General features: G+C 39.5%; 1 protein-coding gene across 1 annotated transcript in view; it reads left to right on the top strand.

Annotated features, from left to right (window-relative positions):
• The window catches only part of LOC108573648, a 35,731-nt gene that overhangs the window by 4,496 nt on the left and 12,542 nt on the right, over positions 1 to 18,693 (top strand). The window contains exon 2 of the mRNA XM_017936123.1: positions 4,665 to 4,744. Within this exon, the coding sequence (XP_017791612.1) occupies positions 4,676 to 4,744 (69 nt within the window). The 5' untranslated portion in view covers positions 4,665 to 4,675. The remainder of the gene's footprint in view (positions 1 to 4,664; positions 4,745 to 18,693) is intronic.

Below are 18,693 nucleotides of genomic sequence, written 5' to 3'. Positions count from 1 at the left end.
TTAGCGTTGAAATAGTCAATACAACAGTGAACGTAATTGTCTGTAAAATTCAGTGAAAAGCCAGTGATTTAGACAGCACTTGTACAAACATTGCTGAACGCTTACAGAATTCTTGATTGGACCTCTCAATTACACGATCTAAGTGATCAATCGTGCGGTAGAAATGTTCGACGTCGTTCGATTCACATCTTATCTGAAATTTTTTGTCCGAGTGGAACGAAATGATCGGTAAAGTGAAGAAATGAAACGCTCGAGAAAGCAAAGTGGCCATTCTGGCAATGACTGGCCCAAAAAGCCATTCATATTTCGAAATGTCTGTGAAACTTTTGCGCTTAGAATTGCACGGGTCTTTTTACAATTTTGATAAATACGAGGATTTGCATCGTCTTAGAAAGTGATAAGGAAGATCCTAGGGAAAAGTAGATGAATATGGGTGAAAGTAAAAGTAGAATATTAAGTCAGGCTCGCTAGAAGTCCGTATCGGAAAGAAACTTAGAGACGCTGCTTTATCATCAATTACTTCCTCCTCTCATTTCAGACACTGACAGAGTGTTTCTGGTTCATCTTCTAATTGAATTATTAATTACTTATTTCGCGCAAGTTATTTATTTCTCTAAGATTGATCACGGTATCGAATTCGAAGGAACGAAATGACGTTAAAATACATTAAAAATGTCATTTATATAGGGCAATGTCATAATAGTGAAAACGTGCCTTGGGTAAAATTTGATTTACCGTAGATACCAATTCTTACCAATTTACACTATACATTTTATGGATGAGTTATTTTGTTTAAGTAACGTTATATGTGACGAAAAGTCTAAGTATAATTAGCCTAAAGTTGAGCTAAGATCATAGAACGCCCTTATTCCGGAAATTAGTGTAAATGTGCAGCAATTTTTATAGAATAAGTGAACTTTATGTACATAGGAATAGGTATACGCTTGTTATTCCTTGATTTGACATGGAGTGTTGCAAGTGTACAAGGTGTTCCATAAAATACGGTACTATGATTCCTCGTTAAAAAACAAATCGAAAATGGAAGGATAAAATTTGTTTGCACAGGTGTACAGGATAGAGTGTAATCCGCTGTGTAACAAAAATTTCATTTAACGAAATTGATTTTGAACATCACCAAGTTAAATTTCAAAATGTAGAAAAGCCTGTTACACGACAAAAATGACGAAAATATTATTCTTCACATTTGATGCATGTATTGTATGTCATGCTTACATGCGTAGATCCTCTTTCACGAAGAGTCTTCGGTATACTTCTATCCACTTGTTAATACGAAAGGTTGGAAAAAGGAAAAGAAAAAATTGCTACAAAAGAGAAACGTTTACTCGCACTTTCACGTACTATCTGCTGTTCGGCATTATCCCTTCACACATAACGACTTACCATAAGCCACTTCCGGATGGGCGAGTTAGCAACATGCGAGCGAGAAATCTGGGCCACGCAGACCGCCAGTTGCATTTCTAGTCCCGTTCTTATCGGTCGCGGTATTACGCAAATTCAGGTTTGCGTCGCGATTTCGAGAAGCGAAAAGGAAAGTAGCGAGCTCGTTCCGCGTGTTCTAAAGCCGACGAACGTTTCATTGTTTCTTTCAAGGGCCTCGCGTTTGCCCGTCGTTCCTCACGTTAGATTGATACGTTCTTGCGTTCCATGGAGCGTGGCATACCAGTTGCACGCAGCCGTGTTATCGGCCCCGTAATCTTTCCTATCCGCGAAAATGGAACGTTTCACGATACACATTTATACATGCAGATAGATAATTAGGGTGAAGTTGCCTAATATGAGACCTCAGCTTTGCAGAACTCTCGAGTGTCGCAGCGATGCTGTCTCGTTTCGTAATTAACCGTGTCAAATCAAATATCAAATTTGATTCGAATCGATTAAGCGACTTGAGCAAACATACTTGTGAAATACGGCGCAGAAATTTTTTTCAAGTACCTCCAAAATAGTAAATGTACGATCATTTTCATAGATACTGCTTTTTAGTGCATGCAATGGAGTTTACGGTTTACTAGTTGTGTATCATTAAACAATGAACACTTAACCTCGAAGCTGTTTAATAGTTACGCTATTGTTTCCGAATATAGGACCCTTGGAAGTGTTTATTATAAGACGGGTCTCGTAAATCTTTGCATTTGCATAATGTTCCTTTTTATTTTATTACAAAGGAACCGAATTTCTTTTAATGCATTTTCCAATAGGTTGCAAAAGAATATATGTCTTACTTTTGACACGTGTATCGATTTTTAATAAAAGCGTTCTCAGTCGAAAGTTATGACTTTTTTGAGAAATGGTCTCATATTAGGCCACTTTGCGTTTATTTAATGAAATGTTGAAAATTTCATGGTATTTTTTGTACGTTTCAAACGTTCCGTTTGGGTCTATGGCGCATTTTTGCTAATTCGTTCGTCCTTTTTCCAAAATTGAAGCCTAGAAGCGTCGTTTCCGTTACGTTATTCAAGTCACGCTCGGCATCCGTTTCAGCTATGTGACAGACGACCGAAATGTTTTTCGCAGATTTTTCCGTCTCGTTTTCTGTCTGCTAGCCAGCTGACGCTACGATATTGTCATGGACACTGGTTAGCTCGTTTCGTTCGCTGTTTCGTTACGTGAGCTTTTGTAAATGGAAGCTTTCTCGTGAAAATTGCCACGATACTAAATTTGACCGATACTAAATTCTACAATTCCTAATATTGCGCCCGTTGCGTACAGAAAATGTTAGCGTTACTGTTGAAATCAATTTTACGCTTTTCGTTGAGATAAGATGAAATATTAGAGAAATTAACAAGTTATTACAAGCAGGAGTACATCTTTCGATGTTGTAAGTAGAGCTGGATTTAAATTACCACAGTAATTGTTTAGTTTAGCTAAATAATCACTGATTATATATGTTTAAGCTCTTATTTACAGCAAACAATTTAATTCGAATTATATTTAGTTGATTAATAATCAAGGATCACTGTTAAAGCGTTGAAAATCTGCCTGGCAGCGAAAGCAAATAATTTTCCACAAAATCGACATATCGCGAATGGCATTTAAATTTCCTCGATCATCTCTGTCTACAAATCGTCGCATTTCTAACTACTTCCTATCGAAGTCGAATTTCCTAGGAAAAATGTACACGTTTCGAGTACCGTGTGCTTTATTTACAACATCGAAGAGTAACATACGGGAAAGAAACTGGGAGGGGAGAAAGAGTTGATCAAAAGTCTGGAAACATTCTCTCGGTCCGGCGAAGAACAACGAGCACCGAAATAAACGCGGCTCTTTCCTCCCCGTTCCTCGTTTAACGACTCTCGCGCCTCGTTCCGTGAGTCTTTCACCTGTGCCCGAGCCACATCGCAATCGTTCCAGTGGGGAATAAACGAAGAAGGTGGTAGAGAGACGGTGTAAAAAGAGAGAGGGCGTCGGAGAAGGAAAGGGAGACGTGTGGAGAGGAAAAAGAAGGAATGGAAACAGTGGCAGAAAGCGGCTCAGAAACGGGAAGGCGAGGGGGCTGGCGGGCTTTGCGAACACGGTGGGCCTGTTTGGGACTTTACGTAGAAGGCGGAAGGAGCCGCAGGAGGGGGTGAGTGTGCAGCACGAACGATCGAGATCGTCAGTAGGTCACTGGGACGTGGCTCGTGGCCGAGACGAGCGTGGCTTGCACCTTCAGTCAGTCCCCGTCGGTCAAGCCAGCCATCTCTGGGCCCGTTTACTCGCGTCACAGGCACGATTCCCTTCTTTTTCATAGGAAAAGGAAGGAAGCACGTTGGTGCCCCGGGCCGGATGACGAACAATTGACGACGTGTGAGTTGCTCGGTGCAAAATTTCGTGTGACCGAACGCGTTGTCCGTCGAAACCGGGGGGTGAGAAGAACATTTCCCATACGATCACTCTGGATCTTCCGGTAGATAGCAGTGTTTCCACGAAAGAAATAAAGGAATCGAGCCGGTATTTTCACTTCGGTTGCAAGTTTTCGTACCTCTTGATCGCGCACGAATTTAATCCTTTCCCCCCCCTCCCCCTCCTTTCATGTCTCTGCCGCCGCATTCCAACTGCAAGTTTTCCACTGACTGGCCTTTGACCATCTCCCTTTTTTTCTCGCCGGCATTGCGCACGCGAAGGAATTTAATTTTTCTCTTATTTTTTCTCTCCCTTCCTTTTAAACTACATTTCCCCGGCAATTCCGGCAGAGACGGAGCCCCTTTGCGAGGACTTTGAATCGCGTAGAATTGAATCTCCAGGCAACGACGCTCGAGGATCCAATTTTGTCTTTGATTGCGCCGTCCTGAACGAGCTTTTAATTAAGAAGTTCGACTTTTTAGATTGCGGTTTAGATGCTCATTGTGGAACGTCCTTTTCTAAAACTACCAACAGCAAACGCGCTACTTGTGCACCCAACTGACGATAAATACCGTGGATCTCTTTTTCCGGTATATTTCCTGTCCCTTTGAGACTCACGTTACACTTGTAGTACCGACCTGACGACAATGTTATTTAATCATTTTCCCCCGTTAATCGATTCGCGAGTATTTGACGATTCCTGTACCACGTGACCTATATATAAGAGCCGCTCGATCGACTGGGGAGATTAATCGCATGGAATTAGATGTTCGACAGTGGGCCGTATTCATAGCGAGTTTTCTTTCATTTCTTTTATTGCAGAGAGGACATTCGCATGATGGAGAGGACGTGGCGGGGTATACGGAAGACAACTTTCATCTTGTTGCTGCCTTTGCTTCTAGCTGTGAGTACAATTTTTCTCTGAAATTTTCCGATTCGATATCGACGAGTGTGTGTGTTTTGCCGAATTCAACTTTAACGATATCGAGACCACGCCGTTGTAGGAAATTACGAAAGTAGAGAACGGTTTCAGGAAGTTGAAGAATAACGCTTCGTCGAGACTGAAGATTTACGATAACTGTTCGAGATTCGTCGAACACAGAAATAATCGCGAGGGAATTTCTTTCACTCTCGCTTTTTAACGAATACCGTCTAACGAAATCATAGTTCGAGGCAGTAACTCCTGTCAGTATTATTACCCACTGATTCTGACGTCCGAGGATCAGCTGCTGCTTGCTCGTTCGCCCCAAGTACTAGTCTCGAACGAATGGAAATTATCGTTCGCTGTAAACGACTGTCCTCCTCGTTTAAAAGTGACAGACAGTTCGTACGGTGACCGTTACTCTGTGCTGCGTAATACAGGTGAATCTACTTATGCAGTTCGTGCTCTTTCCGACTAATCCTCGTGTGTTCCATCAATGAACAGTCTTCCTGATCGCAACGAGGATCGAGAAGGATCTGCGATAGAGAGACACGATCATTGAGCATTTTATAATCGAGTGAAAAATTGCGGTGTTTAGAGATTGGATGAAAGTGTTTTCTTTGCATTTTCTGATAGTTTCGGTTCTCGAAAGTATTTTCGAGGACCTTGATTCGGTGATTTGACCGTTGATTCATGAAAAATTGACCTGCAGAAGTACAATTATTCGGACGTAACGGACAAGTATCGCAGACGTACGCTGTTTATGTGAGGATTGGTATCACTGGCGAAGAATGAGTGAAATAATAATTTGGAAAATTTTAACTCGGAAACATCGAACGCTCAGAGTTACATTTTCTCAATTAATTGACGGAATTTCCCGCGACTAATGATCGGATTAATTTGAATTTTAATTGTCTCAATTGTCTAACCCTTTTCATTCCACGTAATTCTTCAATTGATACATCGTCGACTCAAAATAATAGTTTACGAAAGATCTCTTTATGTTACGACGATATAAGTAAGTATAGAACTAAAACTTATCAATATAACGATTTTTCCCGAGGAAAATTTTCGCCAAATTTTGACCAGTGTAGCTCAGACCATAACGCTTTTGTTTTGCACATTTGGAAGAAGAGTAATTATGCCAAGTACGTGAACACTTCTTCTTGTATTACACAAATTCGAACAATTTTCATTTCATAAAATTCTCAAGATACTGAATTTTCTCACGCACGGGACAAGGGGAATTACCGTGGCTCTTGTAATTTCCTTTTACGTTGAATATTGTCGTTTTCCCGGGCGCTGATCGCTACGAACTAAAGTTCTGAATGAAACTGTCATTGTATACCTACCTCGAGCAGCTCGAAACGAGAACGCATATTGGCGCGTGCGTGCAATTCAACTGCCTTTTCTTATTTTTCCTTTTAACTTCGCGAACATCTACCGCAATTCAAACTGTTCACAAGCTTTTTCCACTAACGATTATCCAATAATTCAATTTTACATTCGTTGGATTCTTTTTTGGGATTAAACGAGTGTTTACAACAGTGTGAAACGTAGTTCTTCAATGGAATACAATTGAAAACAAACATAAAAAACGAGTTTGTTTCACATTTTGAAGTTTTATATAGTAAAAGGAATGAAACGATACATATGAAATATATTTTTTCCATCGTGAAAATGTAGCTGTCGTACATCATACGAGTGTTATCAAAGCTGGAGACTTCTGTCTGAAGAAACGAAATCTATTTAATCAGAATCGCTTGACCGAGAGTCAGTTTTAATCAAGACTTTTCATTTGATCATTTGATGACACACGCTCTTCTTTTTGAATCTGCGATCAAAAATCGCAGAAAATCGAATAAAAAGAAATATACACTGTTGGCACATCGTGTTTGTACATTTGATTGTACATTTCCAGCGTGGATCGACGTATATTTTTTCTCGCTATTCTCGCAAAACGTTTAATCTACGTTAACGAAGCACCATGTTTTCGTTGTTTAACGCGAATCGATCGAAGATTTGCAGTGGTACTGTTCAATCTGAACGTTGCGAATATTTGTTTTTTGTGGAAAGAGACAGATTCTTCTGACGAAATATAAACGTTCGTTTAATAAATTCTTCTCGCCTCGTGATAAAAGTGGAACTGGGACTGGATATTTCTTTTTTTTTCAACTTGTAATGATGTTCAACGATACACTGAACGTTATCTCATGTTTTAGGACACTTTGAATATTTCGTTATTAAACGAAGGCATCCTTTTTGCAAAAATTTCTGAAAAAGAATTGCAATCTATTTTGTAAAATTTCAAAAGAAGACTTTGTTCATTGAACAAGTTAACTGTCAAGATTACAAATTATTTAATATAAATACAATTACAGTAAATTCTCTACAAGTGTCAGTCAGTTTGGATTCTACAAGTGTCAGTATAGAAGCGTCATTGCTGCGCCTATGTTATCTCGCTCGCTGTCAGTCAATACGATATAATTTAAACAATATTTACTTATTAATACTTATTGAGTAATTAATTTAATGTCGGCCTACCTCCACGTAAAAAAAAAAAATAGGGCCGATTCTACAAGTGTCAGTCAAATGTAGGGCCGATTCTACAAGTGTCAGCCAAATGTACGGGATAAGAAAACGTAAAATTAAAAAAGTTGGTATTTAAATCGCTTGGTTGCCTCGACTCACGTTTCATCCTTATCTTTTATTCGCTGTCCTTGTCTACGTTCGGCAAACTACAAAGGCGGGCGCGAGGCTCGAAAACGTAGTCCCTGACTCTACAAGTGTCAGGTTTAGCTTCCTTGCGGACTGACACTTGTGGAGAATTTACTGTATTATAAAAACTAAAATGAATATTAATTCGAACATAAATTGATTAAATTAATTTTTCATGTGCGTCTTTACAATTTAATCCTACCATCGTAATAAAGATAATCCTACAACAGCTTCACATTGATTAATATTGCCAATCGTTATCGATTATCAACTATGAAAAGCATTATGTGCCCTTCGAGTATAATAAGGGTGTGCGTTCATGTCAAAGTTTTCTCGAGAGTGTGGCCAGCTCTCCATTAATACTCTCAGCACCGATTACACCGATAAATTCGTCTCTCGAGAGCAACTCGCGACAGTTTTCCTCAGAAACGGACCCCGAACCGAACGATAAAACAGGATTGCTACTTCTACCGCGTGCAAACAGAATTTGCGAAAGGATATCAATTTGATGGATCGCGATCATGCCTATAAACAAGCATGCTGGAAAGAAGTTGGCGGTTCGATTTTACCATTCTCCTTTCTCAGATTCGATCGATTGAGCACTTGGAACCGTGACAGGGAGTAGTGAATGAAAAGTGGCTAATATAGCTGGTAGCCGCTAGCAGGTAGCTCGTCGTGGAACATACACACGTAAGAGTACACACGGTGCGTACCTGTGAAACAGCAAGACGGTGTAGTCGGTGTTAACCATACAGGCGAGCAGCCGAAGCGAAGATAGTAGGTCACCACGCCGGACGCGATGCCCTCTTTCGACTATACTCTCTAGACGATGCTCCTTCTTCCTCTCTCCTTCCTTTTGCAACGTCACCCGATCTCTGTCAGCCTCCTCTCTTTCTTCTCTCTTCCTCTCTTTATCCGTCGAGGGGAACGGCTCGCCGGACGTTATATAGCAGGTCAGACTCTAGTCGAGTTCCAGCCGAGGATTGACGTCTTTTCCATCGGCAGCTTTCTTTCTTGAGAAATGTCTTGGCTTGTCTTCGTGCCGCCTCGTTCTCGCTCGTCTTGTCTCGTCTCGCCTTGCCCCCTGTGCGTTGTCTTGTCCTGTCTTGTCCCGTCTCGTCTCATCGTCTCACTTCCGATCTTGCCAGGCCTTTTAACGCGAAACGATTCCACATGTCCCGTTCGCGCGTCTCGCAGCACCGGTAGCTTCTTTGCCGGCGAAAAGAATTTCAACGGGGGCGAATTATCGATTGTCTTCGTGGAAATTTACCTGGCCGCCGGTGTCCGTTTGGAAACGGAAATTTATGTTGGCCGTCTCTGCTGGCTCGCGGCTGCGTACGCGGTAGCTGGAGGCAATTTGATTAAGGTAAAAAGGAAACGTGCGAGAAATGTTGTTATCTCAGGATTCGAGAATTGGTACGTACGCTACTGGGAAAATGTTTGGGACCACGGTGGAAATTTTTTGAAAAATCCTAGTTGGACGGTGTTGATCCTTGCAGCATAATTGCTAGCAGATTCATCGGTGTAAGTCGATAAGTGGTCTCAAACTTTTGGTTAGTGATGTATCAGATTATAAACAGTTTGTGCAGTAGTTACTTTTTTAAATAACAACGAAATTTCTTTTCTTCATCTCATAAGTTCGTGTCAAGTTTTGTAATTTACGTAAGTTTTGTAAGTTTTGTAAAAAACGTAAGGACCTTCTATTTGCACAACTTTTTCCTATTATTTTTTGGACCATTATGTCGTCGCTATAGAATTTCCTCGGATTTTCGTTGAAATATTTTTCGCTTTTGGCACGAACTTATGGGACGACTTGATATTTAGTTTTCCATAACATGTTTTGCACTGTATGACGTCTTATTTTAATCTGAAGGCTTATCTATAGTGTGATGTGAATAATGTACGTTTCGCAAGAAGAAATTTAGATAATTATTTTCCGTATCGAAATCGAAGATATTCTTTCTTCAACGGTCTAAAGTAACGCGCATAAGGGAAGAAAATGGAAATACTGTAGAATTTTAATTAGTTAACTTTGTATTTGAGCGAAAGAACACTTTAGCCTGATAGTTTGGGACATATAAAGTTTTAATAAAATATCGTACACGTAAAAATTTAGATGCGAAGTTTCACTGTATTTACCTCGGAAGTTTGTTACACGGAACGCAAGGTACGCTGTTTACTTTTAGGAAGTTGTTTCAAGTTTCTTTATGAAAATGATTTGCCAGTCGGGAAGCTGCGAGACAGTGTAAAGCTATTCTGCTCCAATGAGATTTCACATCTTCTGCGTGCGATCTTTTCATTATGCAAGCAAAACGGGTTAATTAATTATTTCACAGAAGGGCACGTTAACAAATGAACTCTTGCCTGCTCCCTTCAGTTTCCGAGGGAGAAATTATACGCAAAAATTTGAAGGTTTTTTACAGGACAACCTGAATTGAAATAATATGCATTGAAAAATATGACGAATATATAAGAATGCGTCAATTAGTTTTAAATATGAAAATCTTACCTCACTTTTTCTGTTATAGCAAATTTTTGGTAAAATCGTTGATTTGTGTATTTATCTTTGACTGGTTATAAGAAGTTTATTACGTGAATTTAAATGGCTGTGTCAAAGAATTATGAAAATTCTAAAATTTTCATTAAATTACCGATACATTACCGTTGCACGCGATATAGGTGTTAAAAAGATATCTGAAACCACGTGAAACACGGTTCATAATGCGCCAATGTATAGCCGATGGAAGAAATAAGACGAGGTCTTAAATTGAAGTACTAACTCTCGGACAGCAGATGGCGCGATAGTCACACACATGGCGAATGCCGGGTCAAATATGACCCAATACTAAAATCATTTTCGTACGCAAGCGAAACCACATTGTTTTATTTTACTAAGCATTATATTGTTTAAAATTATGCAAATACATTATGACTAATATAACAAGCACTGTCGTGACTCTGTTTCAAATACCGGTTGACACAAGAGGCATCTAAAAGCCGGGTCAAAGGTGACCCGGCATCCGCCGTTCGAAGGTTAAACAGCGGCACAAATTGATGCAGCGATACACAGTGTCGCACACGGCATTTTACGTTTTCCAATTGAGACTGAGTCGAAGTTAAGACACATTTCACGCGACTTTCTCAGGTTTCTGTCGATTTACTTGTCGATATTCTCGCACATGTAAATTTTAACGCCTGAGTAAATTTACGATCTCCCTATATTTCTTCCACCGACTATACCCGTTACACGTTGCATTCAACAGAAGAAATTTCATTTTGCTTAATCGTTCGATGACACTTTGCGTGTATTTCAGAGAACCATTTTTCCGTTTGAACCACTGTTCCCGTGTATCTAAAATACCGTGCAGTATTTAAAACTCATTCAACCTTCTGGACGCACGTACGAATGCAATGGAACGTCGTCAGTGTAAACTTAAAAATTTGTGTTTTACGTGATACTTCAGTACATTCAAAAAGTTTTTTCTTTGATTGTTTCCACATCTTCAATACGAGTTCCTTTCACGTCGAATTTCAGTTTTGGAAACAGGAAACAGTCGGCTGGAGCCAGATCGAGCGAGCAGAGGGTTTGCGTTAGAACAGATCTGTTAGCCAAAAATGAAGAAACAGTTATCGACGTGTGAGACGGAGCGTTGTCGTTACCGGACTGGTACAATTCTGGTCCGACTCGTCGAATCCGCTTTAAAAGTCTGTACTTATTTTCAGCTCCTCTGACAACATTTCAACAGTCGTACGGCGGTCTTTCATGAGAAGCACACGCACTCGTTCGCGCATTTTCTTCCGTTCTGCTTGTCGTCGGACGCCCTTTTCTTGGGTCCTCTTCGAGCGTCTTGCGACCATTCTTAAAACGTGAAAACCGCTTAAATAACCGCGTACGACCAAGACGATCACTTCCATACGCATTTTGCACCATTCGGTATGCTTCTTTAGGACTTTTTCCACTTAAGAACGCAAAACTGTTTCGCAGCTCTTTGTTCCATCGCGAAAACTGACAACGAAACAAAGCTGAGAAATTTCATACGTGCTTTGCAGAAAGACGATTAAACAAGATCTACAATAACTGAATTTAGATTTAAAACGAAGATGGCGCCACTAGAGGCTGCTGCATAGCATCAGTTCGGGAACTTTTTCAATAGACTATGTAACTAGGTAATACCTCGTGAAAAATAAGCGTTGCGTTCGTAATACTGATCAAAGCAGAACACACGTTGTTCGCAGCAGGTTAGAGTTCAACCTGCGACGACGAACGGCACGAGACGTGTTGTAAACAAAGTTAGGTTAGGTTAAAATGCATTCTAGATTTGAAACGTAGAAACTGTTTATCTGCCTTTTCCTTCAAGGCAAATCGTAAAAGATGTTTGCAGCTCAGCATCGCTAAAAACGCTCGTTTAATACTGATCTTTTCGCAAGGTGTGGCTGATTACCTGGCCAGTCAGAGTACGAAACTAACCTATCCCAATTAATTCATCATAGAAATGGCGGGCTTTTGGTTTCTGGAAATTAGCGGCCGCGGTTCACCAAACTGGCATTCATCTCAGCTTCTGACGCGTTTAAATTGCATTCCTTGTCGGTAGCTCGCGCTATGATAAGATTAAAGGTAGAAGTGAATTAATGAAAAATGTCGCGATAATTAATGTTCATTCTTCTACGATCGAATAGGAAAATAAGATTTACTATCGACAAATTTGTCAGTTGCGATGAATTTGTTGCTTCCTACACAGGTCAGGAAAAAATTAGTACAAAAAGAATTTTGAAAAATTACAGTTTTCATTTATATTCCGTGACGGTTGAATTCGTGCAGTTGATACTAAAAAAAAACCTTTATTTATTTTCTAAAATTGTTCCACTATAATGTACCACACTACTCATTAGGGCTCTACTAAATGATCTGCAATCGATCCTAGATCTTTCGATCCTTGTTGCAAGAATGCATGAATTTCAGAGTCGTCGGCGAATTACGTTAGATTCAGTTATGCTCGGCGAGCGTTCGATGTTCGTATAATTAAAAGACAGTGAAAACTCGTAATTTCCAGTAGTTTTCGTAATTCTTAACAAACCGCCGTTGATAAAGACTCGCGAATAGGAACAGAACACTCTCCTTCTTACGGCTGTTCGAAAGGTGCAATCTTGCGGACGACCGCGAGCTTTTCGCCGCACTTGTTTCACTAACCCACGTTTATGTCTTGTAATACGAGATCGTTCGCGTGATTCTTGCTGTTCGTCGTTTCCAACCACTTAATGGCAATGTTAACAAGTAAGATTATAGAGAGGCAACCGAAACTCACGTTGGTTCGAATTCATGTCGTCAATTTTCATCATTTTGTGTTATCTGTTAGGTCTATGCAAAAGTTCCCATCGTGCTTTTGTGGAGAACTTGTATTTATTTTTTGTTATATTTATAATTAGTCGTCGTCGAAATACTGGTAATATAATGTTCAGTATATTGGATTAACTGTGGTATTGTTATGAATACCAATTGTGGCAATTTAAATAAGAAAAGACACGCATGGTGCTTTTTAATGTCACCGAGTTACAAGCGATGGGAATTTTTAGGTAGACCTAATATTATTATTCAGTAAGTAACTGAAAAATAAAAATATTAACGTCTTAGATATGCCGTAATTAGTCCATGTTACGTAGAGCGCAAAATATTCATTTTATCACATCTAGTGTTTTAAATGTTTCAAGAAATTATGTCGATACAGTTTTAATCATCGTAGTCTATCGCAGAGCTTCTGTAACAGATTTCACGTAAGCAAGCAAATTGGAAATGTAGAATAAAATTCTTTCCTTTGTGGCTTCTTTTCGAAAACGTAAGAAATAAAATATTGGATAATTGAGGGTGCAAAGAGGGGGCAATCCATTTCGTTGTCTCACAAATTGCTCATGTATTTCAACGAATACTTTTCAAACTTCGCTTCTTAGTGTTTGGAACGCTAGAATAATCTTTTCTTTCGTTTGTACATGAAAAAGTGATTTCTAAAAGTTGCCTTAATTTGCAAAAAATTAACTCGGAAATTGCAAAACTTTTTCAAGGCGAATGTCTCGAGATTAGCAGTGTTTATAAACCTAAACCGAAATAGTCTATAGTGAACTTCATGTTCGTCGAAACATAGTCAAATTTATGCGTATAAAGTTCGTTTTTTCAGAAACAGAGGATGATAGAAACAGCATTAACGAGAATTCTTCCTTAATACCGAATAAACAGTGCAACAAATGCTGTTTAAGTTAAATTACAAATAATTTATAACAACCACTGTCTCGCTGCCATTGGAAAAGCTAAACAGAAACTGAAGACACGTCAACGAAATTAGTAAAGTGGAGTTTCGGTGGCACATTCGACGCAGAGTTCGTCACATATTTGTGAAACAACAATACGTAACAAGGAACGAACGGTGTGGTTAGTGGAGGACGGAATAGGCGTTTATGCTCTTAATGCACAGTCATTTTGCATAACAGTACCAACGTGCAGTGTTCTTCTTTAATTAAAATCCCACCCTGCGAGTTTTCTTCAACCAAAGAGCATCATGGTTCTCAACCTGATTCTCACGGCTAGGATTACATGCCTCCGTTCTAATTGTGTCTTTCTAATTGCTTTTTTATCATTTTTCCGACGACTACGATCTTTCGAAAAATCGCCGAAGAATGGATTTCCTATCGAATATTTCCAACTGTGTATACCTGCCGTTAGGTAATAGAATCTGTGACATAACAGGCTCGATTACACGTGCTACGCTGATTCGATACTTTTTGCAATTGGAATTTTCCTTTCAGCGCACAAATGACCTTTTAGCGAATTATTCCATTTACAAAAAATGCAAAATTTCAAAGCTTCCGCTTTCACCTACTCCGCCGATAATATCAATTTTAATCGCATTCGCAACTTTCTCCAGCAACGTCCGATTTTGTAGCACGTTCAATCTTCTTCAGCTCGCTACCGGACGGATGTGGATCACGTAGATCGAAACGAGACCATAGTAGATGAACGTGCTGAATACTTGGAAACACGTGGAATTTAACGCGTTATTTTTCCAACCGATGCAATCGCCTGTCGGCGTTTAAATTGCATTCCTTGTCGGTAGCTCGCGCTATGATAAGATTAAAGGTAGAAGTGAATTAATGAAAAATGTCGCGATAATTAATGTTCATTCTTCTACGATCGAATAGGAAAATAAGATTTACTATCGACAAATTTGTCAGTTGCGATGAATTTGTTGCTTCCTACACAGGTCAGGAAAAAATTAGTACAAAAAGAATTTTGAAAAATTACAGTTTTCATTTATATTCCGTGACGGTTGAATTCGTGCAGTTGATACTAAAAAAAAACCTTTATTTATTTTCTAAAATTGTTCCACTATAATATACCACACTACTCATTAGGGCTCTACTAAATGATCTGCAATCGATCCTAGATCTTTCGATCCTTGTTGCAAGAATGCACGAATTTCAGAGTCGTCGGCGAATTACGTTAGATTCAGTTATGCTCGGCGAGCGTTCGATGTTCGTATAATTAAAAGACAGTGAAAACTCGTAATTTCCAGTAGTTTTCGTAATTCTTAACAAACCGCCGTTGATAAAGACTCGCGAATAGGAACAGAACACTCTCCTTCTTACGGCTGTTCGAAAGGTGCAATCTTGCGGACGACCGCGAGCTTTTCGCCGCACTTGTTTCACTAACCCACGTTTATGTCTTGTAATACGAGATCGTTCGCGTGATTCTTGCTGTTCGTCGTTTCCAACCACTTAATGGCAATGTTAACAAGTAAGATTATAGAGAGGCAACCGAAACTCACGTTGGTTCGAATTCATGTCGTCAATTTTCATCATTTTGTGTTATCTGTTAGGTCTATGCAAAAGTTCCCATCGTGCTTTTGTGGAGAACTTGTATTTATTTTTTGTTATATTTATAATTAGTCGTCGTCGAAATACTGGTAATATAATGTTAATGCTATGTTCAGTATATTGGTATTGTTATGAATACCAATTGTGGCAATTTAAATAAGAAAAGACACGCATGGTGCTTTTTAATGTCACCGAGTTACAAGCGATGGGAATTTTTAGGTAGACCTAATATTATTATTCAGTAAGTAACTGAAAAATAAAAATATTAACGTCTTAGATATGCCGTAATTAGTCCATGTTACGTAGAGCGCAAAATATTCATTTTATCACATCTAGTGTTTTAAATGTTTCAAGAAATTATGTCGATACAGTTTTAATCATCGTAGTCTATCGCAGAGCTTCTGTAACAGATTTCACGTAAGCAAGCAAATTGGAAATGTAGAATAAAATTCTTTCCTTTGTGGCTTCTTTTCGAAAACGTAAGAAATAAAATATTGGATAATTGAGGGTGCAAAGAGGGGGCAATCCATTTCGTTGTCTCACAAATTGCTCATGTATTTCAACGAATACTTTTCAAACTTCGCTTCTTAGTGTTTGGAACGCTAGAATAATCTTTTCTTTCGTTTGTACATGAAAAAGTGATTTCTAAAAGTTGCCTTAATTTGCAAAAAATTAACTCGGAAATTGCAAAACTTTTTCAAGGCGAATGTCTCGAGATTAGCAGTGTTTATAAACCTAAATCGAAATAGTCTATAGTGAACTTCATCTTCGTCGAAACATAGTCAAATTTATGCGTATAAAGTTCGTTTTTTCAGAAACAGAGGATGATAGAAACAGCATTAACGAGAATTCTTCCTTAATACCGAATAAACAGTGCAACAAATGCTGTTTAAGTTAAATTACAAATAATTTATAACAACCACTGTCTCGCTGCCATTGGAAAAGCTAAACAGAAACTGAAGACACGTCAACGAAATTAGTAAAGTGGAGTTTCGGTGGCACATTCGACGCAGAGTTCGTCACATATTTGTGAAACAACAATACGTAACAAGGAACGAACGGTGTGGTTAGTGGAGGACGGAATAGGCGTTTATGCTCTTAATGCACAGTCATTTTGCATAACAGTACCAACGTGCAGTGTTCTTCTTTAATTAAAATCCCACCCTGCGAGTTTTCTTCAACCAAAGAGCATCATGGTTCTCAACCTGATTCTCACGGCTAGGATTACATGCCTCCGTTCTAATTGTGTCTTTCTAATTGCTTTTTTATCATTTTTCCGACGACTACGATCTTTCGAAAAATCGCCGAAGAATGGATTTCCTATCGAATATTTCCAACTGTGTATACCTGCCGTTAGGTAATAGAATCTGTGACATAACAGGCTCGATTACACGTGCTACGCTGATTCGATACTTTTTGCAATTGGAATTTTCCTTTCAGCGCACAAATGACCTTTTAGCGAATTATTCCATTTACAAAAAATGCAAAATTTCAAAGCTTCCGCTTTCACCTACTCCGCCGATAATATCAATTTTAATCGCATTCGCAACTTTCTCCAGCAACGTCCGATTTTGTAGCACGTTCAATCTTCTTCAGCTCGCTACCGGACGGATGTGGATCACGTAGATCGAAACGAGACCATCGTAGATGAACGTGCTGAATACTTGGAAACACGTGGAATTTAACGCGTTATTTTTCCAACCGATGCAATCGCCTGTCGGTGAATTTTCTCTATACTGGGCTTGGTAGGCGAGGAGAAGCGTACAATAGCCGCGTTATCGAAACGCACGCATGCGACATGTAGGTACCGTCGTTTGAACTGACTGACCCGACCTACTTTTTTGCCACCATATACAGAGAAAGAGACGGTCGGTATTACGACGTCGTGGTTTCTCTTCGTAAAATTATCCACCTTATTTTCGATAGCGCCTGTCGGAAACACACGTGGACCCGCAGAATCGGTGGAACCGTGTTACTTTCTAAACGAGTGAAACTCGGTCACTTGCATTCGATTGCCGGTGCCTCTGTTTTTCGACTCGCTGCCTTTTTCGTGTGTTTATCTTGGTTCACACCGGGAGGACCAGGGATATGATTAAACGAGAGCAAATAAACGGAGAATGCGAAGCAACATTTTCGATTATTGTCGAACGTGGTCGCGGAAATGTGATACTCTGGACACGGTATCGTGTTAGTAGCATAAGTAAATCAAGTCACCATAGTTCCGACGTTTCTTTAAAATGATCAGTTCGGCAATATTCTGTGTAACTTTCACAATACGACGGTTTCTTCGTTTCCGTTTACCTGAGTTGTCCTCTCGACGGACATTGCAAAGTGTTCGTGCACTAATTAGAGGCGAAATCACTAGCTTGGCCAATTAACGAGGACGTTTTAGCCTCCTAGGTGTTCAGTGAAAGTGTGCAGGCCGATACGAACGATGGGGCTACCCGCTGGATGACAATGGAAAAGTGAAATCAGTCTCGACCTTCCTGTGGCTACTGTGCTTCCTTCGGACACGGAGGCGGTTCGCGTGTCTGGCTTCTTCCATTAACGAAACATATCGAGTGTGTGGGGAAGGATCGAAAGTGAAATACGATAACGAAAGAAATTTGATTATTTCTTATCTTTTGTGTTTTTCTTTTTTTCTAAATATCTTTCGAGTGTTTATTTCGATATTTTCAAATTAACGGTATAAGAATGAACCGAATGGAAAACTATGCAAAAGTTCTCATTGTATTTCTTCAGCGAATCTGTATTTATTTTTTGATCACATTTATAGTTAGTCGTCATGAGAATGCTAATAATATAATATTAACCCTTTGCACTCGAGAAGCGACATTATACTTACCATTAGAGGCAACTCAAGGGATGATATTTTCCAAGACAGCAGGTCTATGGACCTCCGTGAATTGTTCACTACGTGTTTAGAGATCTCAGCAGTGAGATAGTTTGAAAGAACCAACTTTTAATAAACATGTTAATTTTAAAAAATTACATTAATTTTTGCTACTTCCTTGCAGAAAAAGGGGCCTTCGAGTGCAAAGGGTTAAGACTACATTCGGTATATTGAATTAAGTGGAGTACTATCGTTGTTAGGTTTTCTGTAGAAACGGTTAACGATCGACCGGGAACGGTTATTTTTGAGTTGAGGATTTTCGTTCGTTGCTTGCACGGGTCTAATTACATCCTACGAGGGTCACTAGAATTGCTTTGCTAGATTTTTAGTAATTTGTGTCCCTCGCGCTCAATAGCCTACGAACGTACCATAAACCACTGTATGTAACGGTCCGTTTGCCGATTAGTCACCCGGAGGAAATTCCAGATTTTTGGGACCTTCCGCCCACCCCTCGCGACCG

The sequence above is a fragment of the Habropoda laboriosa genome, unplaced genomic scaffold (assembly GCF_001263275.1).
Source record: "Habropoda laboriosa isolate 0110345459 unplaced genomic scaffold, ASM126327v1 scaffold128, whole genome shotgun sequence".
Lineage (NCBI taxonomy): Eukaryota > Metazoa > Arthropoda > Insecta > Hymenoptera > Apidae > Habropoda > Habropoda laboriosa.
The sequence above is the reverse complement of the archived record's forward strand: the minus strand, read 5'-3'. Positions and strand labels throughout refer to the sequence as shown.